This window comes from Bacillus rossius, chromosome 12 (assembly GCF_032445375.1).
Source record: "Bacillus rossius redtenbacheri isolate Brsri chromosome 12, Brsri_v3, whole genome shotgun sequence".
Lineage (NCBI taxonomy): Eukaryota > Metazoa > Arthropoda > Insecta > Phasmatodea > Bacillidae > Bacillus > Bacillus rossius.
In genome coordinates this window covers 51,168,674-51,193,197 of record NC_086339.1, presented here as the reverse complement: position 1 = coordinate 51,193,197, position 24,524 = coordinate 51,168,674, and the positions used below count along the sequence as shown (strand labels likewise).

The following is a 24,524-nucleotide window of genomic DNA, read 5'->3' as shown; positions in this document are numbered from 1 at the left end:
GATTTGAAACATAATGATATAATTATTATCTCTCGCTGAAATTTTACTGTATTAAGGTGTCACAAATTCTTAATGATCATTTTAGGTTTGGGGGACTGATGCCATTCTTTAATAAAACTAATAAATATGATAGTTACAGAACCCAATTTTCAAGAACATTATGTACAACTGGATGGATACATAAGATGCTTAATATTTTAGAAATAAAAGTTTTTGTTTTAATATTCAGTCTTTTCCTAAGAGCTCAAACAGTAAAATAACTTAACATCCAATCTTCACAAACAATAAATGAATGTTCCTTAGAAACTTAAAAAAATGTTCTATTCATTGACATAACGAGAATTTAATATCAAAATAAAAACTGAACATTCTGAAGTTATAAATTTCATTAAACCTACAGTATATTAACAAAACACTAGTTCATTTAAAATACAAAGCAAACATAATTGTAGCTGTCAATACAAAAAATCACTGTTGTGAGCCTAGTAGCTTGTATTCACTTGTAATCACATGACCCTGCACGGTTATTAAAATACAAAATGATTTCTATGGCACCAGTCCTTACTTTAAAAACATAACAGAATAATAAATTAAATTTAGCGGCCACAAGTTTCAATGCTACAACTTTAAAATACAGGAGGGGGTTATAACATATTTCCTGCTGTATTCTTTCAGATTCTTTCCTCTTATTGGTAGTATTGACATATATATTTGAATAATTGTCAGGACTGCTGGCAAACTGGGGAAGGGGGACAGAGGCGGACACACCTGGGCGCGCATGGTGTCCTGGTAGTGCTGTATGCTGGCCTGCATGGCCTCCACGGGGACGCGCAGCTCGCGGTCCACCAGCACCGGGCCGTGTCGCCTGCGCCGGCGCCGGGGCGGCTGCGCGGCCTCGGGCAGCTGCAGCTCGCTCGAGTCCTGCCACAGCCCGGCCCGCTACTTGCAGCAGTACTCTCCATTAGTCATCGTGTCGCTCATCAACCCCATGCCTCCGTAGGTGGCCGAGGACGTTTACAAACTTCATATTGTTCAATTTTACATTTACATCCTTTTAAAGTTTATTTAGGTGTAACTTATTTTTGTAATCCAAGCTTCGTACATTACAAAGATCAACCCACAGGTCACGATCACACAGACCCAGTGGTTCACAGCTGCAACTTCGATCTTGTACAAACACCAAACAATGTGACTGGCGACTTAAGCTTTGATATTCGTTGACCATATAGGTCTGAATTTTAATTTTATTTGTAAACTTAGTTGTCAAGGGGAATCGAAATTACATGAGTCGTGACCGTGGGTGCCACCGTGTGGCTGGGCACGTGGACCCGGCTAAACACTCTGCCCCTGGGACGTGACGTGGCCTGTGTGGGTGCTGGGCTCCAGTCCCCTATGTGATATTAAAAAATCTACTCTTTCATTGAAAAAATATCTTTAAGTAACAGGCTTGTAGCAAACCTATCTTCTTGCCAGCTATGCGGAGAAGATTGTGATGCATGGTCGAAAAGATAGGAGGCCAGCCCGAGAGAAAGGGGGCCGGCGAAACAAGGACTACAGGGGTCCGAGTTAATGTGGAGAATTTGGTAGCCGACCCATCAGATGAGTTGGGCCAGAAGAGAAGGTGAACCACAATCTGGGGTGGAGTTGGACCCACACTACGCAAAAAAAACTATCATGCGTAGTTGAGTATTGAGTAAAAAGGAAATAAGGCCCAAAAAGCACCAAATTGGAACCGAAAATAAAAGGAAATCTCACTTACCATTTGCGGTGGGTAACACTGAATTTACAGCATTTTGGTGAAGGAAACACTCGCAAATGCAACAGACGAATCTTGACGAAACAAAAATCTAACGCGCTAGATATAAGCAAAAAACAGGGGGGAAAACACTCCCCTTTTACATGACTACATGCTTAGCCAGGTTTTCATCCCGAGCTAGTCACGATGTGAAACTCCAAATGCGGAGAGACTGCGATCTGACAGCGGCGCACACAGGAGAAGACAGCCCCGGAGGGAGGAAGGAAAACACTCAGCACAGCCTGGGAGGGGCGGGAGACTAGGCACGGCGGGCGAGCACGCACGTGCGACAGGGCGTGACGACAAGTGTCAACGCGCAGTCAAGTTAGTCGTCCACGGTCGTGGCTGGACCGGAGACCTGCATGCTTGCCATCACACCTGTACGTGAGTGCAGGCGGGGGAAATATTACCTGCTGCTAACCCAGCGTGGGACAGTGTAGCATGTCTGGGTGCTCACCGCTGAAGCACTAGCCGGGTACTGCCCGATGGGTAAAGTTTAATTTGGGAGGGTCCCCATAAGAAACAGTAGGAAAAAAAATTCAAATCAGAACCACTTAATGCTGGTGATACTCTAGAATAAATGAAAAGGGTAAATCTGTGCTGAGAAGTCACTGATTTGCGGCTGTAACTCACCTGCTGAAATGCTGAGCATAGGGTATATATAGTCAAGAGGAAAAGATATTTTAAAAATGAAAAATGTTAAAATGTAAAAATTTGGATTAAAGATAATCAGAGCAATCCATATAGTTGAGGAAATAAAGAAAGATGGTCTCAGATGTTTGACCTGGTGTAAATTTGCAGAATGCAAAATGGTCACAATAAGAGAGGCCGAAAAGCACTGAGGAAGATATAGAACTGTATCTCAGTGAAAAATTGTGAATAAACAACCCTGTATATGAATTATCTGGGTTTGGTACCCCTGTAAAAGAGCTTTTCCAAAAAAAAACAGAGAAAGGCATAGGGACTTAGCCTGCAATATCAAAAGTTATTGTCTCTCTCTCTCTCTCTCTCTCTCTCTCTCTCTCTCTCTCTCTTTCTTTATATATATATATACACACACACACACACACACATATATACACCTATCTATCTCTGTGTGTATGTATATACACACACACACACATATACACATACATACATACTGAGGGCGTACCGGTGTTAAGGTTTGAATACTGGTGGAAAATAATGAGTGCCACCACGTGAGTGGGCACGTGGACCCGGCGAGGGCGTTACGTGGCCCGTGTGCGGCGAGATATTAGCCCTCCTGATTTTTACGCAACACCTGTCCCTATACCGAGCCCGCTCTCAGCGTCGGGCACGCTTCTACCCAACCGCACTGGGCTCTTAGGGCGTCCCACACGCCGCTGACTGGGTTAAGGACCCACGTGGCCCCCCCCGAACACAAGGACACGTGACTCAATTAAGTTGGTTTTTATTACTCACGTTACACGCCCTTACACAATCCTCCCTTGATACTGTTATAAAACGCCCGAGGCACGAATCGATTTAGTTAAGGAGGCGAACCACGCACGTGGTCGCCTCAAGCCGTTACTTATCACAAAGATGACTGAAAACTCCGGAGAGTAAATAATTATTAATGAAGCAGTCTCTCCGACCGAGAGAGGCCCCGAGGATAAAATGAAAACGATTTGAATAAATTACTTAACAGAACTACTTCTCGGTGAGACAACGGTGATGTCCTCGGGGAGTCTGCAGAGACGTCCGCTCTCGGCCGGCTGAAGGAGACTGGGGAGAGACCAGGGCTTGCGGGAGGCAACATGGCGCCCTTCTCGCCGAACACAATTACCGTTAACAACTTAGCTATTGCGTGCCCCGGGTTATTAATGAAAATAACATAAACTCATTACAAAAATTAGCACATCACATCCATACCCAGACCGTCTGTAATAATTACTTATATGATAGAAAACAGTTTAAATCAAGTTACGTGCTAGTTCCTCCGCCGCCCGCTAGGGAGCGTCCTTGTCCGTGCTTGCAATTATTTTATTACAAAACATCATAATTTAATTAAACAAAAGACACTCACATACATAGCCGTCGTGACACTATTTTGGGGCGAAAAGAAAAGGATTACAATAATTATTAAGACTTATAGGGGTGCGGCGCACTGCAGCTAAGCGCCCTCTTGCTGTAGTTCGTGGCGCGCAGTTTGAATCTCACACGGCTATGTACGTCACGATACAAATGCCGGGTAGGAAAGGTGGGGGAAAGGGATCGGAGGATGATCAGGCTCGTAGGGCGAAGCCTCGGTTGACGTCAATACATACATACTGTCAACTATCAATTATCTGGGCCCGGTTTATCCGGTTTTCAGGTTATCAGTGCTTGAATTTAGTTTAATTATGTTTTTTTTTGTATTCTTAAGCTGTAAAACAGATGGCATCCCTCCGGCGTATTTCTTCACTTAGATGTACTTTATTTTTAATCACCCTGTTACCATGTCTGAAAGATATTTGGTCTGACCCTTTGTGTCGCCCACCCCCTTAGCTATCACATTTGTCACACTAAACCCAGGTGGATGCCCTGACATTGCTTCACGCTCCAATCTCCGTCTTATTTGTTTTGCATGCCGCTACTTTCCGCCCGCCCATTGGCCCAGCAGCCACAGCGAGTGATGTGTATGGCTGGCATTCCGCTGGATGAAGAAACACAGGGGGAAAAAAACTAGCCAGGATTTGTGTGTGCATGGTTAGCACTATCATATGACGTGCAGTGTTGAGTTAACTTTTTCTCTTCGGCCATTGTAAATGACTTAAACCAAAAATGTATGTACCTAAGTGAAGGCAATGTTCCCAGGTCTACCATGACAGGTTTTCATGACGCCAACAGTATTGTTTACTCATGCTGTTTATTTCCTACACTTGTAAGTGCAACATTTCAAGACGAACACTGCCGCCACGCTACGCAAGATGCACACTTACTGCTGCATCCCTGTTAGATTTAGGGAAACTTTCCTGTGTTCAGTCTGTGTCTGTGAGAAGTACGCATCGGAGAATTGGTGTATTGAAGTGCTACTTATATATTTCTACAGCATGGCACAAGTTTCTCTGCAGGCTAGTTTTATTGAAGGAAAAGAAAAACTGAGAAGAAGGAATAACTTGCCGCCGAGGGGTAGAAAAAATAAATAAAAGTAAGTTGGGGGGGAGAGAAGAGTAGGTGACTGCTGCTTCTCCAGCAGATGGAGAAAGACAGCATGGCGACACAGTGTCTATTGTTAACGTTCCAATAAGCTGAGAGCTGACACGCAGTGCACAAAGACTTCACCTGTGCTCAGAATTATACTGCCCAAATTCCAGGACAGCCCTTGTCATGAAATGAATTATCCTAGTTTTATTTTTTACATGATTTAAGTTAGGTTGGTCCCAATTAATACGGATAATTGATAGTTTACTGTGCATGTGTGTGTATACCAATTTTGTGGATACGATATAGCAGTAATTTTGCACAAATCACATCCAAACTAATAAATAAAATATAATAATGGAAAATCTTGGTCGAGGATGTTAATGGGTAAAATCCAAACAAAGGTGTAGAAATGGGAAAGGTTTTTTTGAAAAACAGAGAAATTGCTTCAACTTCCCCAGTTTGCAAAATATCACATCTGTTTGAAAATAGTTTTGCAGGAGTAATACCAAAAACTTTTGTCTAAATTAATTTTTGGTATACAGTCAAACCTCTCTGAAACGACCCCTCACGGTTCCCAGGAATAGGGTCATAATAGAGGGGGTCGTAATAGATGTTTTCCGAAATTTTCAGTTTATTTCAACCCCCCCCCCCCCCCTTACAAACAGCTACTCGCTAAGAAACCAGCCGTACAATGGCAGGATGCTGTCACTCACAATGCTAGACGGCTTTGCTTTAAACCCACTTCAACATTCATGACAAGTCCCTCGCCCTACAGGCCACCTCTAAAGAAAATATGTCAAAAGACAGTTTATTTTTACTGGTTAGTTTACATGTACGTTTTCTGCTTGCCGTAGTTAAATATGTTATCAGCAATAAAGATATTTTGTGTCGTAGGTATAGTTGTAGCTACCGAGTTGGGAGCACTGCTTTAGTTAAGAGAGTGAGTAAATGGAGGAAAAGGAGTGTGGAAGAAATGGCTGTTATTATGTGAATAAAAGGATATGGTTAACAGCATCACGGCGTGTCGTTTTTTTTTTTTGTGAAATACTGACAACAGGTTATGGGCCCAGAATGCTTATAACAGTCATGAGTGATCTTCGCACCAGAGATGTTTAAATTGTGTAGGCCGGCAACGTGTTTCTCTGCAGAGTGGTAATGGCGGCGTGGGAAGCTTCTGTGGAGTAGCGGTACCGGGGTGTGGTACACATTCAGTCGCTTTCGTCGTCAACAATTTATCGTCGGTGCTTTTTGACTCCGGAAAAATGGAGCAGCTAGGGATGAATACCGTGGGAGCGATAAAGTTGGAGGGGCAGAAGAATTGGAACGTGTGGAAGTTCCAGGTGTCTGTGTTGTTGCGGGGAATGAATCTTTTTTCAGTTGTGGATGGAACAGACATTAAACCGGAAAAAGATCAAGGTGAGTGGGAAAAAAAAGATGCAAAGGCTCAGAGTATTATTGTAATGCGTTTGAGTGAGGATGCAATGATGCACATACTTACTTGCACCACTGCAAACGAGATGTGGAGGAAGCTTCTTAGTGTGTATGAGCAGCAGTCGAGTATAAGTGTACACTTACTGCAACAACGTTTTTTTCAGTTTAAGTACGAGCAGGGTTCTGACATGTCTACATATTTGTCAAAAATACAAGAATTGTGTCACTTGCTTAAACAGGCAGGAGAAGAAGTGTCGGAACAGTTCACGATTACAAAAATATTAATGTCACTGCCAGAGAGATTTGGTCACTTTGTGACTGTACTATCAGGTCACAGTTGGCAACACTGAACCAGGTAGCGCCTAACTCTCTTGGCAATGGCCGACATGCTAACATCTATTTATCGTACATGGTGGCAGCGGTAAACAGCGTTAATGTTTCCGTTGTGTTTCGAGGCGCTCGGGGTTTATTCATTGTACCTGTTACTACATAATAAATCAGTATGGATAGCGACGCGTCAGAGGCGGCCTCGCCGCCTGGGCGAGTAAACAATCTTCAACCACCACAGCCAATGGACTTCACTCAGCCGGCAGCATGGCCAGCTTGGGAAAGAAGATTTTTGCGGTATATGTCCGTGTCGGGGCATGGTTCTAAACCGGGTAAAGATAAGGTTGATCTATTGCTGTACGTGTTGGGAGAACGTGCGGAGGAAATATGGACACAGTTTCACCCGACGCCGAACACATTGGAAAAAGCGTTGAAAGAGTTTCGTGAGTACTTCACACCCAGAACAAATACAATTTTTGAAAGATACAAATTTAATTCTCGAGTTCAGATTCAAGGTGAATCGGTTGGTGAATTCGTAACGGCGTTGCACACCTTGGCTGCAAGCTGTGATTATGGCGACCTTAAAAATGAACTTATTCGGGACAGGTTAGTGGTTGGCATGGCGGACAAGAAGACTAGCGAGCAGTTACAACTACGTTCAAAACTGACATTAGAAGAGGCGGTTTTGGCAGCTAAACAAGCAGAGCTTCAGTCACAGCAGTCATCAGTGCTTCATCGGGAGAAGCAATACAGTGGTGATGTCAACAGGATCCATAAGGGAATTCGTTCGTCGAATCAACGCAGTGTTTCTCCTCAACAAGGCTCGTCTCGGTCCAGATTTCCGACACATTCAGAAGAAACTCGGTGCCAGTTCTGTGGATTACCTGCACACGAGAGGATGAAGTGTCCAGCACGTAAAGCTAAGTGTTTCAATTGTGATAAATTAGGGCATTGGGCTTCTGTATGCAAAGCCGGGGTGAAGCCAGCACGGGGTAAAGTCTTTACAGTTTCAGACAGGGATAGAGATGAGAATGAGAGGCAAGAGGGTACATTTATAGGAGGATTATGGCTAAATTCACTAGGTCGAGTGATAGACAAGTGGACCACTAAAGTGAAAATAGTTGATTTCGAAATGTCAGTAGACTTTCTTATAGATACAGGCGCAGACATTAGTTGTGTTCCTACTTCAGTTGTGCCAGAGAATTTCTTAAAGGTTGTTAAAACGAGTAGGGTGAAAATTTCTGGTCCAGATGGCCACCAGTTAAATGTTCTTGGCTTTCTGGATTTGCTCTTGCAAACAAAGGGTCAAGAAAGTAGATGTAAGGTGTTTGTTATTTCAGGGCTGCAAACTGCAATATTGGGTAGAGCTTGTCTGCAAAGGTTGGGTATTGTATACTTCAGAGGTGATTGTTGTGAGGTTTCTAACGTAAATGATGAAGGTTATGTAGACCCAAATTCGGAACACACAAAGGTTAAAATCCCGATAGAGTTCCCAGGGTTACTTAAGGGATTAAGCAAAATGAAAGGAGAAGTAAAAATTGTGATGAAAGAGGGTGCAAAACCATTTGTTCAGTCCGTTCCAAGGGTAGTAGCCATACCATTGCAAGGTAAATTGAAAGGGGAATTGGACAGGCTGATAGCAATGGATATTATTGAGCCAGTTACTCAACCGACAGATTGGGTAGCACCCATAGTAGTAGTCCCTAAAGGGGATACAGTTCGCTTATGTGGTGACTACACAGAGTTAAATCGCAGTGTTTGTAGACCTCATTTCCCAATTTCTAGCGTAGAAACTAAACTAGCAATGCTAAAAGAAGCAAAATACTTCTCTAAAGTGGATGCCAATTCAGGATTCTACCAAATGGTCTTAAATAAGGATAGTCAGCTTCTCACAACCTTTATTACACCGTTTGGTAGATATTTCTTTAAAAGACTGCCATTTGGCGTTGCATGTGCTCCGGAGTATTTTTCAAGCAAAATTGCACAGCTTCTGGAAAACATTCAAGGGGTTTTATTCCACATGGATGATATTCTTGTCTATGCTTCTACTATTTCCGAACATGATGCTACATTGAGAGAGGTTTTACGTAGACTGGAAACTGAGGGGATAACCATAAATAAAGAGAAAAGTGAGTTTGGGGTAACAGCAGTCAAATACCTGGGATACGTGTTGACATCCAAAGGGATTTCGGTGGACCCAGAAAGAGTTCAGTCGTTGTTAGAGTTTCCTCAGCCTACTAACACAAGTGAATTACAACGATTTCTGGGGTTGGTGAATTTTTCATCTCAGTTCCTCCCAAACAAATCTGAAACACTTGAACCATTGTCTTCACTTCTTAAGAAAAACACTTCATTTATTTGGGGACCGTCGCAGGCAAAGGCTTTTGCTGAGATTAAAAGACTTCTTTCAGAAACGCCTACACTTGCATTTTTTAACCCAGAGCAGCAAATAATACTGAGTGCAGATGCCAGCTCTTTTGGGTTAGGTTGTTGTATTATGCAGTCAAAAGCGGGAGTTAGACAAGTAGTGGCATATGGTTCTCGAACGCTTACACCCACTGAGAAGCGTTACTCTCAGATTGAACGAGAAACTTTAGCCCTAGCCTGGGGCGCTGAGAAATTCCAACAATACATCCTTGGTTTGCATGTAATCTTGGAAACTGATCATAAACCCTTACTACAAATTTTACAGACCAAACCTATAGATGAACTTACTCCTCGTCTTCAGAGGTTCCGTATCCGACTCATGAGGTATGACTACACGGTCCTGTACGTCCCAGGGAAGGAGTTAGTAGTGGCTGATGCATTGTCTAGAAATCCTTTAGAAGAGTTTGCTAGCAAGAATGATCCAGAACTAACCCGGGAGGTTGAAGCCTTTGTGCATCAAACCCTAACAACATATCCTATTACAGATAAATTTCTTTCTCTCATACAGACCGAACAAGAGCAAGACCCTATTTGTAAAAAATTGAAAGAATTTTCCTTGGGGACTTGGCCTAAAAAGTGCGAGATTCCAGAAAACTTGCAGCCATATTATCAGTTCAGGTATGAAATTTCTTTTGGAGAGGGCCTTTTACTGAAAGGAACAAGAATTGTCATTCCACCCAGCCTACAACTGAAATGCATAAATTTCATTCACATGGGGCATCAAGGGATTGTGAAGTGTCGAGCAAGGGCCAAGCTTTCAGTCTGGTGGATAGGTTTGTCATCTCAGCTTGAAAACTTGATCCGCAATTGTCCACGCTGTGTTGAAGAAAGAGTAAATCACAAAGAGCCACTACTGAAAGAAAAATTTCCAAGGCGCCCTTGGGAAAAAGTAGGGGTAGATTTTTTCAAATATCAAACTTGGTATATTATCATAACGGATTACTACTCACGATTTTTTGAGGTCTTTCCCATAACATCTTTATCAGAGGAAGTGGTAATAAGAAAACTCAAAGAAGTCTTTGCGCGCTTCGGTACTCCTGAACAGTTGAGGGCAGACAGTGGCTCTCAATTTCTGTCACATCGCTTTAAGCAGTTTGCAGATGAAAATAACTTTCAAACAGTGACCTCCTCACCACACTACCACCAGTCAAATGGAGGGGTTGAAGCAGCGGTCAAGGTAGCGAAACAACTCATTATAAAAAACGAGGATATATTTTCTGCACTCCTAGCTTATCGAAGTACTCCCTTGGAGAATGGGTTTAGTCCGGCAGAACTGCTCATGAATCGAAGGCTTCGATCCAACCTTCCTTTGCTACCATCCCAACTTTCTCAGCAGGTTAGTCCCTGGGAGGTTCAGAGAAGGGAGGAGCGAAGAGCAGACAAGCAGGCTAAGCAGTATGACAAAAGACATAATGTCAAAAACCTAGAAAATTTGAAGAAGGGTGATTCGGTATGGATAACTGATTTACGTAGATATGGTCGAATCCAACAGGTTGGGCCAGAGCCTAGATCATACATAATCGACACAGACAGGGGATGTTACAGGAGGAATCGGTGGTTCCTTATACCTGCCCCTTACCGGCAGGTACTCGGAAGTTCCGAAATACCTCCAAAGATTTTAGATAAACCAGGTAATAACATTCAGCCTACAGAAAAAGTCTTGGAAAGTATCAGTGATGCAGAGGATAGTGAGAGTACAGAAGGGTTTAGGGGTTTTGATAACCAGGAAACAGAAATAGCCACTAATTCTAAGGGAGGGTCCAAAGAACTAGAGAGGCAGAGCTTAAAAAGGAACATTAACAGACCAAGGTGGTTGAAAGACTACATAGAGTAACCGTAGAGAATCTTGTATATCTGACTTTGTGTAAAATGTATGTTTATTGGGTAACGTAGTAATGTAATGCAAATGCAAAATCAGACAATATTCACTGCATTTGGGTCGCTGTATTTCTAACTTTAAGTTAAACCTGTGTTTCATGTAATAGTTATTTATGGCTCAAGACTGTTTCAATCTATTAACTTTAGATAACTGTTTGTAGTAATGAAAACTATGAAGTTCTTTGTAATCTGTGTTCGTTGCTTTGGTGGATTTCGATGTAAATTGATGTATACATTGATCAATAAATAAGGGAAGGAGGATGTACTATCAGGTCACAGTTGGCAACACTGAACCAGGTAGCGCCTAACTCTCTTGGCAATGGCCGACATGCTAACATCTATTTATCGTACAGTGACAGCATGGGAATCTGTAGAAACTAGTAAACAAAAACTTGATGACCTGGTGGCACGACTACTAGAGGAAGAAGAGAGGTTAAAGTCTAAAATCAAGGATGAGGATGTGGCTATGGTGGCAGGATCATATAAAGGGAACACTGTCAAGAAGACGGGGGGATTAAAGTGTTTCAAGTGTGGATTCCTGGGACATGTGGCAAACCAATGCAGAGAGGATAAAGACTTACGAAAGTGTTTTGAATGTGGCAAGAAAGGACATCTGAAGTTTCAGTGCAAGCAAAGGTATAGGCCTAAACATGAAAATGCCTTTGTAATGTCAGAAAGTGTATTGCGTAGTGTAAGTGATTTGGAGGACCATAAAAGATCCACCTCTTGGATCATGGACAGTGGAGCAAGTGAACATATGACATACGAACGTGGCCTCCTCATGAACTTTACACCAGTATCGAATAAATGTGTTCTCGTTGGTGATGGACGTAGTCTTCAGGTGCAAGGTATCGGACAAGTAAATGTGAAAGTCTACAATAGACAGAATTATGTGCAAAGTACCTTGAACCATGTATTGTGGGTCCCTGAGCTGAAAATGAACCTATTCTCAGTATCAAGTGCAATTGAAAAGGGTCATACTGTTAAAATGGCTGGCGATCATTGCTATGTATATAAAGACAGCCAGATTCGTGCGGTGGCAAATAAGGAGGGAAATTTGTATATTCTGGACGTAATCATGGAACAAGACTGCTTAGTGGTGGTACGCTCGTTGAGAGAGTGGCATGAAAGTTTATGTCATCAAAACCTGGACTATGTGAAAAGTGTCTTGAATCAAAACAATATTAAGTACTCAGACAACAGTGAGTCATGTGAAGCATGTCTGGAGGGAAAAATGAAGAAATTACCATTTGGTGAAAGCAAACATCACACATGCTCCATTGCAATTGGTACATGCTGATGTGTGTGGACCAATGGAGGTAGCGTCTGTGGGAGGGTCTCGATACTTTCTGCTACTGAAAGATGACTACTCAAATTACCGGCAAGTGTACTTTCTCAAGAGTAAATCTGAGGTGTCCCAGAAGCTGAAATACTATATACAGTTTTCGGAAAAAACTACAGGTCTGCCTGTGAAAGTGCTTAGAAGTGATAATAGGGGAGAATTTGTGAATCAGGAAGTGAAAGCGCTGCTTGAGGACCATGGAATACAACACCAGACAACAATACCTTATACACCAGAGCAAAATGGAAGAGCAGAACGGGACATTCGCACCTTAGTGGAAGCTGCTAGGTCAATGCTTAGTGGGAAAGGGCTTAACAAACAGCTATGGGCAGAGGCAGTAAATACAGCTGTGTATGTGTTAAATAGGACCTCAAAGGCTCGAGAAAATAATAAGACACCATATCAAGTCTGGGAAAGGAAAAATGTTGATTTGACAAAACTAATTCATGTGTTTGGAACAGAGGTATTTGTCCATATACCGAAAGAAAAGAGACTGAAGTGGAACCCAAAAGGAGAGAAAGGTGTTTTTGTTGGTTATGAAGATTCCAAAGGGTATCGAATTTACTTCAAAGACAAGAAGAAAGTTGAAATAAAAAGGGATGTGGTGTTTGTGAGACTAAAGGGACGTGAAACAAGGACTGAAACTGAAGTAGAAGAGATTGAAATGATTGGCTTAGACCTGACTCAAGAAGATGAACAAATCAAATCAAATTCCAGTACTGATGAGGAAGACGTACAAAGTGAAGGAATGTCTTCTCCCTTTAAAGGTTTTGAGGATGCAGTGACTGAAGGAGACCAAAGAAAGGGGAGACCAGTTGAAGTGTCAAGCAGAGAAACCGCCAAAGATAAGCCACCTAAAACAGCAAGTGGACGGAGTGTAAGAAAGCCAGCGTGGTGCTCAGAGTATGATCTAGGACTCGTAGCAACTGATGCGGTACCAAAGAGTTACAAAGAGGCAATGAATAGGGAAGACTCACAATGTTGGAAGGAGGCAATTAAGGCCGAGCTTCAGCAGTTACATGAAAACAACACTTGGACGACCTTACCACAGGTGCCAGAAGGAAAAGAAATAGTTAGTTCAAAATGGGTGTTCACAAAAAAGGGGACTGAAACTGGGGAAACTAAATACAAGGCAAGACTAGTGGCAAGAGGTTTCGAGCAAGAATGTGATGTGTATAACTTGTATGCTCCTGTGGCAAAACTTAAAACTTTCAGAGTGTTTATGAGTGTGGCCACCAAACTGAACTTACCAGTACAACAAATGGATGTATGCAGTGCATTCCTGAACAGTGAAATTGATGAGGAACTCTATTTGAAATTACCAGAGGGTGTAAATTCAGAGTATCCTGTTGGTAAACTAAATAAGTCTATTTATGGCCTTAAAAATGCTCCCAAATTGTGGAACTCTAAATTTGATAAAGTAATGTCATCACTGGGTTTTGTACGTTCTGACAAAGATGCATGTGTTTATTCTAAATGAAAAGGCAACACCAAAACGTTTTTGTTGGTGTATGTTGATGATATTCTCTATTTTGGAAATTGTAAAAATGAGCTCAGTCATCTTAGAGATGCACTATGTAACACCTTCAAAATGAAAGAGCTGGGTTGTGTAAAACGGTTTCTAGGTATTGATGTCGAGCAGGATTTAGCTAGTAATCGTACAACCATAAGTCAGAAACAGTATCTGCAGAACTTACTTGAGTTGTATGGTATGTCAGAATGCAAACCTTTGTCCTTGCCCATCGACAGAAACTTCAAGTTTGAGTTATTGAAAAAGGAATGCTCAGAAAATGAGGAAATAGAGTCAAAGTGTAGAAAATTAGTTGGATCCTTAATGTATGCTGCAATGGGATCACGACCTGATTTGTGTGCTGTTGTTACAATCTTAAGTAGATATCAGAACTGTGCAAGCACTTTACTTTACAAACTTCTGAAAAATGTTCTTAGATATATCAAGGGTACATTAAATGTGTGTTTAAATTACTATGGGAACAGGAATGATGATGTAGTAGGCTATGTGGACAGTGACTGGGGAGGCAGTGATGACTGTAAGTCTACAACTGGTTGTTGCTTTAAGGTTTTTGGCTGTACTGTTATCTGGTTTTCAAAAAAACAACAATCAGTGGCTCTGTCATCCACTGAAGCAGAATTTGTTGCTCTTAGTCAAGCTGCCAGTGAGGCTTGTTGGTTGAAAGACTTGTTGCATGATTTTAAAATAGAAGTTGGTCCCATCACTCTGTTAGAGGATAATCAGTCTACTATAAAGCTGGCACATATGGCCACTGACAACTCTAGAGTCAAACATCTAAAGATTAAGAAGTGTTTTGTAAAAGAGAAACTGTTTGAAAACATCATTAGGTTGGACTATGTTAATACCAGTGACCAACTAGGTGATATTTTTACCAAGCCTCTTGGTGGTGTACTGTTTGACAAATTTAGGAAAAGATTGTTTGTTTCTTAAAAATATTTTATTGAGGGGAGGTGTTATCGGCAATAAAGATATTTTGTGTCGTAGGTATAGTTGTAGCTACCGAGTTGGGAGCACTGCTTTAGTTAAGAGAGTGAGTAAATGGAGGAAAAGGAGTGTGGAAGAAATGGCTGTTATTATGCGAATAAAAGGATATGGTTAACAGCATCACGGCGTGTCGTTTTTTTTTTGTGAAATACTGACAACAAAATACACTAGAACCCCGATGTCACGAACCCCGGATTTAACAAGCCAGTGATTTTACAAATACATTCTCAGGAACCGTCAAAAAATCTGATATTTTGGCACCAAAACAAAAATAATTGGGGAAAAAATGGTAAAACTTACAATAAAAGGTTATAAAAAGTCATTATTTAACACGCAGCATATATTTTGTGTGAGTTTATAATAATCGTACTAATGTTCGTATAAGAGAAAAAAAATCGGACATTCTGCTTAAAAATACGGCAGCAGTAGCTTGTGCAACGTAAGTGGGAGCGCGGGAATATCGACTAGACAGGCTGGCGGCAGCACAGGCGGCGGATGCATGACGTCATACGGCTTCCCTCTCCTTCCCTTGTCCTGACGTCAAGGATCATCCCTCCCAGGCATACAAACCATCGTGTCTCTATCCCCCTCCTCCCTCACCGTCCTTTGACATGTGAAACTGTCAACATCCTTCCTCCCCTTCTCCAAACTGCGTGCAACGAAAGCAAGGTTTGTATAGTCCATTTCTGGTAAAATGAAAAATTTTTAAGGGCCCCCACGACAGCCATTTACCGTTAATTGTTTTGATACAATTTGTTTGTTAGTTACAAACATTATTTCTGCTGGAAAATCACTGAAACTTCAAAATTTATTTAATGGAAAAATTTAGCAGGCCTGTAAAATTATTCATTTTTACCGCAAATGAACTATACTCGCCCTTCCTGCCGGACAACATTCTCGGCGCGTGACGCATGGCAACTACAGTCGTGTGCCGCGCACAGCCAAGAAAAACCTACGCAATTTCCAAACTACACTAGATTTCCGACTGGAGTCTGTTGACAAAAAGCATTTAAGAATTTGTTAATGCCCAACTGGTTCTTTTGATATCGGATCAAGATGATTTAGAGGAGATAAAATGGCTAAAAGGCATGTTTTCGAAGTTTTAGGTGTAAAAAACCAGTTACAAATTTCTTGAAAGTATCAGAGGGAAATGCATTACACCTTTATCTTTATTTTTCCACCATATAATGTTACGGTCACAGCTCAAATTTCACAGTTACCTGACGGGAACGAGATGACTGCGCGCCAGTTCAGAGCCTTGCACTTAGAGGTTTTACCGCGCTAGAACTACCATTGAGCATCGCTCTTATCATCCCGCTTCACTAACACACGCTGACCAGACGGTGCCCTAAAGCTGATTAGAGGAAGCACATAGAAATTCAAGACAGGAAATTCTTCCAGCTTATCAACCAGGACCCGGGCAAGTCTTGACTATCAAGCTTTTCAGAGACTTTTACTGTGTAATTTCGGTGTTATTTAGAGGTTTTTCTTAAAAATTGTTTTTTTTTGCATTTTCCATATAAATTTGCAGAAAATTTCGCGATTTCGCGATTCACCATATAATCGTGGCCCTAATAATGGGTACATTTCCTTTAAAAATATGGCAGCTGTAGGTTCTGCAACGCGAGTGGGCGCACACGAAGCTCGCCCGGCTGGCTGGCAGCAGCGGCCAAATGCGTGGTCACTTCGTTATTGCTCGCACGAGAGGTGAGAAGTGGAATGTTAGAAGAAAGATAAATGCAGGGGGAGACAGACGGCAGCCAGTGTGTTTCCTGTGTGGGCGTGGGGAATAAGTGGCGTAGCCTTTTTTTTTATGCTGGGTGAAGCGACCTTTTTCTATCAACCCACGGGAAAAGATAATTGCTTGAGCTGTCAAAATAAACACCGCTGCGGCAAGTCGAGGCGGGCGTGCATCCAGTCGGTCGCTGTGTATTGTCAACCAATAGTAATCAAAATCAAAAGAAATCCAGCGGGTAGCTTTGCCTTAACTGCGTACCACACTAGACACTCGCAAAAATCTAACTGTAAACACGTTGCCACTAAAACCTTTATCTGCACCCTGCCGGCAGAGGGACAGCAAAGGGACGTGGAATGGGGGTTGTTAAGCGCTAACAGCGGTCGACAGGAAGTGGTATCTATTTTTGGATATGCGCTGCTACGGCAGTACAGCACTCGGCAAGAAAGACGCAGTAACACGCTACTCACCACAAGAAACTTGTTTTCTGTCCGATTTTCTTCGGATTTTCTGCAATTTTTTCACGGTTCCTCGAAATCGGGTTGTAATAGAGAGGTGGTCGCAATAAATGGGGTCGCAACAAAAAGGTTTTACTGTACCGTGTTTTATCGCAGAATCGTCGCACGCGCGTAATCGTCGCAACCATATTTTAGGGTGTCAAAATTGGGATAAAAAAACTTCTTGCGTAAACATCGCATGATGTTTTTGGTCCCGCTAGTAGATGCCGAATGCTTTGTGTAGGTATCTTTTCCGTATAAAACGATGTATTTTAAAGTATAAATCTAATATTTATTTGGTCATTACCACTTACTTAATAAATTAAGGGAAAAATACGACGTTGTTTGGCGTGTAAATTTTCTTATAAAGACGTTTTTAAAAGTTATTTCCATTATCTGATCGTCTGCGTCGCCGCGGTGTTGGTGTAATCTAAAATTTAATTTCGGTCATTAGGTACCACTTATTTATTTAATAAAGGGAAATACAAAGTTGTCTGACGTGTAAATTTTCTTTTAAAGACGTTTTTAAACGGTATTTCCTTTATCTGATTGTCTGCGTTACCGCGGCGTACCGCTTATAAAAATGTAGCCAGCGCATCATTCATGTTTGGTTATGTTGCTTCCCGTATAGAGCGCGCACACGTAGTCGAATATACATATCTCGCCGATTAGATGCAACGCGCGCTCTCTGTCAGGTGCCAAGTTAACTACATTTGATAGCCCGCATTCTTTCGTGGCAAGTGTGTACTACGACACGTTAGTTCACGTCAGATTCTAGTGGCTTGCGTTCGCGTTAGAGTTTTTAATGTTGAATAAAGGTTTTTGTTTAAGGAATTATTAATATAGATTGTTTGGCGTGCTCTTGTATACTCCGCCTTTTTTTAAATAAACGTACTTTCCATGAACGGGTTTTGTTTTTATGAATAACTTTACCTAACAAAAAAATTTTTTACGCACAATGGTCGCACCCCTACTTTTCAAACTTGATTTTAGAATAAAATCTGCAACGATTATGCGAGAAAACACGGTAACCAACCATAATGACAAGGGATTGAAAAAAAAAGGGCTGGAGGATAAATATTTTTTCAACTCCCTTAGTAGGCATACCATCAAAATCCATTCGAATTGTTTGTGCTAAATCATATCATTTTTATTTTAAAACTTTTGTCTGAAACAAGACAAACTATTAATGCAAGGAGATGAAAAAACCTGGGTTTGGAATAAAAAGAATATGAATAAAAATTCTGTGACATGTACAGAAAGACAAAAAAAAGTAGTTAACTTGGCACTTGACAGAGAGCGTGCGTTGTATGCAATCGGCGAGATATCGATATTCGACTACGTGTGCACGCTCTATACGGAAACCAACATAACCAAACACGAGTGATGCCAACTAGCGCTTTCTACATTACATTGGTACATCGCGACGACGCAAACGAACACATAAAGGTAATAAAGTTTAAAAAGTCTTTAAAAGAAAATTTACACGTCAGACAACTTTGCATTTCCTTTAATTAAATAAGTAAGTGGTAATGTCCGAATAAATATTAGATTTCTCCTTTAAAATACATTTTTTTATACAGAAAAGATACCTACACAAAGCACTCAGCATCTAATAGCGGGACCAAAAACAACATGCGACGTTTACGCGAGAAATTTTTTCATCCCAAATTTGACGGCCTAAAATATTGGTGCGACGATTATGCGATAAAAGAGGGTAGGCACATTTCAGGATGAATTATTTCTTCTTATTAGACCAACTCAGTTTACTTGAGAAAAATTTTTATGAGTTTGTAGCTGCATATGCAGTACACTCTAGTGTCTAGCCAAACAATGCAAATAAACACTGCTCCTAACGATCATAATCTAAGAGGAACACAAATTGTTAGCAGACAAGTTACATGAAGAAATGGGCCCTACACACACACAGTTTTGCCTTCAGCTCAGAATGACAAGTGTGTGGCTTCTCCCCACTGCCAGTCCACACCGTACAATGTACGTGAAATGAACGAAGCCCGGCCGGCCACCACACACGTCAGTTCCGCTGACAGGCCCCGACCGGCAGCCCCGTGCAAGCAGTTGTGCCTGACAGGACAGACCTGTTCAGGCTGACTGGAAGGCCAAACTGGCCCTGACAACAAACTGCTGTACGAAATGCTAACCGGTAGAATCTGCAAGGCCTGGCGCTCCTCCGTCGCTGGCACCGGCTGTGGGACATCCCCAGCAGGCGGCTGCTCGGGTTGAACAGTCGCCTCCGTGGGCTCCGGAGTCACCAGTTCCACGAGTCCAGCTGGCGGCCCTGGCTGCTCCGACACCTCCATGGGCTCTGCAGGGGGTCGCGGCGGGGTCGGGGAGACCGCCACGCTGGCCTTGGGAGGCAGCCCGACGCTGGCCTTGGTCGTCTGCTGGGACTCTTCTGGCAACTGGACCAGAGGTGCAGACTCCTGCATCTCGGGCGGCCTCGAGACATCCTGGCCCATCGTCGGCAGCGTCACCCTGAGGCATCACACTTTGCTGTGAAGTATCAACCCCTGTTACAACAACGTTACACTTGCCATCTTAGATATTTTAATATTTTGGAATGATTTGAATGTTTAATTAACTATCCAAAACTATGCCATGACAAGAAATAAACAATATCTTCCCAAACTTTTATAACCTGTAAATTATATATATATATATATATATATATATATATATATATATATAAAAACTAGGATTTACACCCTCTTGAGCACAAAATATTACACTGAAGCTGTACTAACCCTCACTTGAAAAAACAAGAACATGATGGAGCCCAGCCGGGCGGGTCAGCCAACTGCCCAGAGCCTAGCGCTGTCCTAGTTCATTTTTATTTTCCTCGTTTGTTTAGTGTACTGTAAAAAATATGGACATTAAGATTCAACTGGACATAGCTGGGCACCAGGCAAACTAAATTTCTGTCGCTGTTTTACACCCCCTACCTTTGGATGCAGTACATTTCCCCTTCTGCGGCTGAACTTCCCACCACATTCTTCAGTGCAGCCCTCCCCTACCAAGGTTTCCTGTCGCCCCGCCCCTTCTTGGTTGATAATGTCCGAGGTTAGTGGAGGGGAGGTTGCCTCAGACGGGCGCGTATCTTTCTGCGCCGGCAGCGAAGTGATGTCAAGTGCTGTCCACCGCCTCGACTTAGCTCCCGTCTCTTCCACCCAGTCAAGACGCCCGCGCTTCCACAAATATTTATTTTTATGTTCCGACAAAACTGGACGTACTGTCATAGAGGCGATCTCATGACACGCGTATTCATAGTTTCACTAGCTTTTACCCGCGGCTTCGCTCGCGTTCATATCCTTAAATAATAATCAAAGATCATTGCAAATAAAATAAAATAATATGGTAATTGGTTTTTTTTATTGCGTGACTGGGATCATCAGTAGTTAAAAATTGTAACATACAATTTAGATTAAAAAACTGAAAACATGCTTTATTGAAATATGTTTCACTATTACAAAAAAAAAATGCACCCCTGCTAACTGCAATTTTGCCCTTGCGCTTTGTTGATGCAAACAGCAAAACTAAGCCTGACGGGAAACTGAACTCTTTTGAATTGGAATTGTAGATCAGTGGGGATAATTGCAATTCTAGGTATGATAACACTTTCCCCTTTACAGACACCTGTTAAAATGGTGGCACCAAGAATATTCTGCACCAATGTACGATCTGAATGTTCGTTCCATTACATAGTCGAGGAGCATCTAGATTTCGCATAAACATGACTTGTAAATTTAGTTTCATTTGAAGTTTATGTGAAGGTACACCCAAAAGTTCAAGTGACGATTGTATCTATTGACAAATACTCCTTCATTTCCCCTTGCACCTCTTTTAAAATATAAGTGCTATATATGTGTTTTTAAATCATATACTTTAGTGTTTGATATCGCATACTGGTCCATATATTAAAAACACTTATTTATTGTGAATATTAGTAATAGAAATTGTGTTTATAAAACTTTTTCAAGTGTATTTATATAAGTGAGGTTTTGTTCCTGTATGTATAATTTATTTGCATTATAAATTATAAAATTATTTGATAAATAATACAATAAAACAATTAGAATCATATTTCAGCATATTTATTAATTTTCATTATTAATTAAAATTTATCTCCAATATTTTACTAAATTAAATAATTAATTTTACACGTGTTTATATTAATACTGAATGCTGGGTATTTATTTAGATTACCGACCACTATTATAATATCACTCAAGTCATTTTATTATTTCATTACTATTAATTATTTGCAAACAAAATTAAAGTTAAGTTTTTTTATCAAGCTAAGTAAGTATAATGCCTAACGCACGTACATAACTACATGCACCCGTTTGACATCGTCCGGGCCTGCGGCCCCTTTTGAGTCCGATATGCCACCGCCCACACACCACCCACCCTCCATTCAAACCTCCCGCCTACCCGTGCGTACGTGTGCGTGCATATGTGTGTGTGTTGGTTGCCCGGCAAGAGGGCGCTGTAGAGCCAGTGCGCTGCACCCCTAAACATAATTAAATTCATCATTGTAAATTGTTTTATTGTTTCCCGAGTGCGACGTGACGGCAGATCGGCCGGGAGGGTTTTTATGTACTTTTATTTAGAATTGTGTATTTAATTATAAGGATGTTTCCGGACATTCACGAAGCACACTGAAGGAAACCGAAGACACTTTATAAATATATTCCTTAATAATTGTAATTTCTATTATCTTTTTTTTTTTATATTCAGTAAATATCACATAAATTTTTAAGAACCTTTTTCATGTTGCTTTAGTTTCCCGTGGCACGGAATCAAAAATACCATTAACTGCAATTGTTTTGGCGGGAGGACCCCATGTTAGGCTAGCAGAGCCCTGAGCTCACCCCAGTCTTCCGCCATCAACGACCGAGAGCAGACGCATCAGCACTCCGGGGACCTCACAGCTTGTTCATCACTGCTTAGTAATTCTGTTTGTCTTTCATTCTTTTCAAATCTTTTTTCGTTTAGTCCTCGGAGCTCCTCTCGGTCGGGAGACTGCTTTAATAATTACTTTGTGACCATTATCGGTCTTTTCTCAAGCTTCATACGTAAGTCGAGGTGTGACCACGTGGTTGGTTTTTGCACTTAAACCGATTTATGCCGCGGGCGTTTGTTACAGTTTAAATTGTGTGCGTGTGTAATCGAAGTTGGCCAAATAAATAAGAGGGTGTAAATTAAAATGAATTCTTTTATTTTTAAATATGTGTGACCATGTTGAGTGTGACGGCGTGTGGGACGCCTAAGAGCCCACTGCGTAGGGAATAGCGTGCCTGACGCTGAGAGCGGGCAGGTATTATTGCTAGGTTGTTTTCAGGGGGGAATTAAAATCACATCTCACATGGGCGACGTCACGACCCTGGTAGAGTCTCACATAGGTCCGTGCACGTGGCACGGTGGCACCCTTAAAATCCGAGCATTCACCGAAAACCCTGCTTATTAAATATCAGAGGCCACGGCCCCGTAACACGTTGTGTATGTAATTCTTATGATGGGATAAAGGGCAGATGTTCTCTCACGGGAGAAGGAAAATTATCACGTTGCGTCAGCTAATCAGAAAAGACTGTAATTCTTTGTTTTATTTTTTTTTGCAGTAAAAGCCTTGTCGCGAGGGTTAAGAAATGTGTATGTTGTAATTGGTTGTTGAAGTTACATGACTGCTATGACTGCTAGTTCCCTGTGTGGTGACAGGCGGTCACATAACCTCCTTAGTTGTTCCAAGACTGCTGCCTCGGGACATGCAGGGGCAGCGGCTCACAAGTAGCATTTGACGAGCATTTAGAAGCGACGGGTTCCAGAGCCGTGCCGCTAATTAGCTTCGAAATATTTTATTAAGTGTGTTTCGGACTTTTGATCTAGAAATTAGGCCCCAAACATAGGATGTAGGCCCGGGTGGTCTATTAGTTCCCCGGGACATAGTTCTCGAGTTTTCTGTACATAGATTATGAGGTCGCTAGGGACAGTATTTCGTTTTAAGGCATAAGTCTGCGAGTAACGATAGGTAGAAGTGAATGAGTTTTTTTCGTGCGAAGCTATCTCGTAAAGGTCCTGTAAGTTTTTATGTCATGAGAAGAATAAAAGTCCAAATTCATTTCAACTCTTTGATTTAAGAATTGTCATTAATAGTTTTTAATTCATTTAACAGTCTTAGACGTAGCCTTACAACCGAATACCTGTCACTTCTGATGGATTTGTTTTCTAGCGTTACTGCACGTGCGACTCAGGCCGTGAGGTGTCGCAGAAAGGCTGGAGCTGGTTGCTCACCCAGTGGTGTCGGACGTGGACGGCTCATGGACGCTGGCCAGCATGGTCTCCATCACAGCCGGCACCGCCTGCTCCCTGCGGACAGTCGCTCTGAGAGAGAGCATGTAGCTCCACAACAGACAGTCAACGCAAGTTTATTATTCACTGTCAAGTTTGTATTATGAAATCTTGGGGGGAAAAAAAAAATCTATGAATTTAAACATTTCATTTACTATGAATATAAACTGTTAAGATTATTGGTAATAGTTGTTCAGTTGTGCAGAGTATTAATACATAGTATTTATATGAAGTATTCATAGTTGAAAATTACATTCTAAGATCTTTCCCTTAGTGTTGTGTAACTTTCCTGGTTCAAAGAAAAACATTGGTAATGTTACACGTAGTTTCTGGTGTGAATGTGCTTTCGTCTTGCACCTTGTTTCAGGTGAGCCTTAACGTTACTATATGCAAGGAAGCTAGACAGTATGCAGAATAGGTGACAAGGTTAAAATTGGGGTGAATACAGTGGTGATCAAAGAAATGAAAGTGTTTGTTTTGAGTTATGACTTTTGGCAACTACACCGTAAAAGGTTAGTTTTATTTTGTGGCAAAACAAAATTACAAATGATATAGCGAAGTAGGTGGTGTTTTTCATACTAGGTTGTTAGGAACTTTACGGTCTGGTGACAGTTATTGGTGCTTAGGTCCATGGATTCAAAGTCATCTAGGGTCATTCTTCAGAAGCTTTCACACCACTCTGAAATGAAACCAAGTGAAATAATTGAAATATTTAAATTCTCATGTGTGATCAAAATGTTGAAGAGACCCTTTCCATTTACCTGGAAGACCTTTGAAGTATTTGGTGAGCACGGCCAATTTTGGGGTTTGGAAATATACAGTAAGACTGTGGACTGGACAACTACAAGAACACAGCCAGAAAGTGAGCCCGGTACAGGAAGAGTTTATCCAGAAGAGGGAGTTGGTGCTGAGACAGTCAGACCAAAGATGTGTCACGGTGGTTGTGTGGGGACTATCATGCAGGCATTTAGGCAATGAATCCATCACCTGAAGTTAGTGAAGTTTTGGCACTGTTTTAAGGGAATGAGTGTTCAGCAGACACTGTGATGGAGCCATCTTTGAAG

General features: G+C 41.6%; 1 protein-coding gene across 1 annotated transcript in view; it reads right to left on the bottom strand.

The window, feature by feature from the left end:
- Positions 1-24,524, bottom strand: part of LOC134537980 (meiotic recombination protein REC8 homolog) — a 51,637-nt gene that overhangs the window by 999 nt on the left and 26,114 nt on the right. Inside the window, exons 8-10 of the mRNA XM_063378999.1 lie at positions 23,404-23,478; positions 19,257-19,590; positions 769-921 (exon numbers count right to left, since the gene is read on the bottom strand). Of these exons, the coding sequence (XP_063235069.1) occupies positions 769-921; positions 19,257-19,590; positions 23,404-23,478 (562 nt within the window). The remainder of the gene's footprint in view (positions 1-768; positions 922-19,256; positions 19,591-23,403; positions 23,479-24,524) is intronic.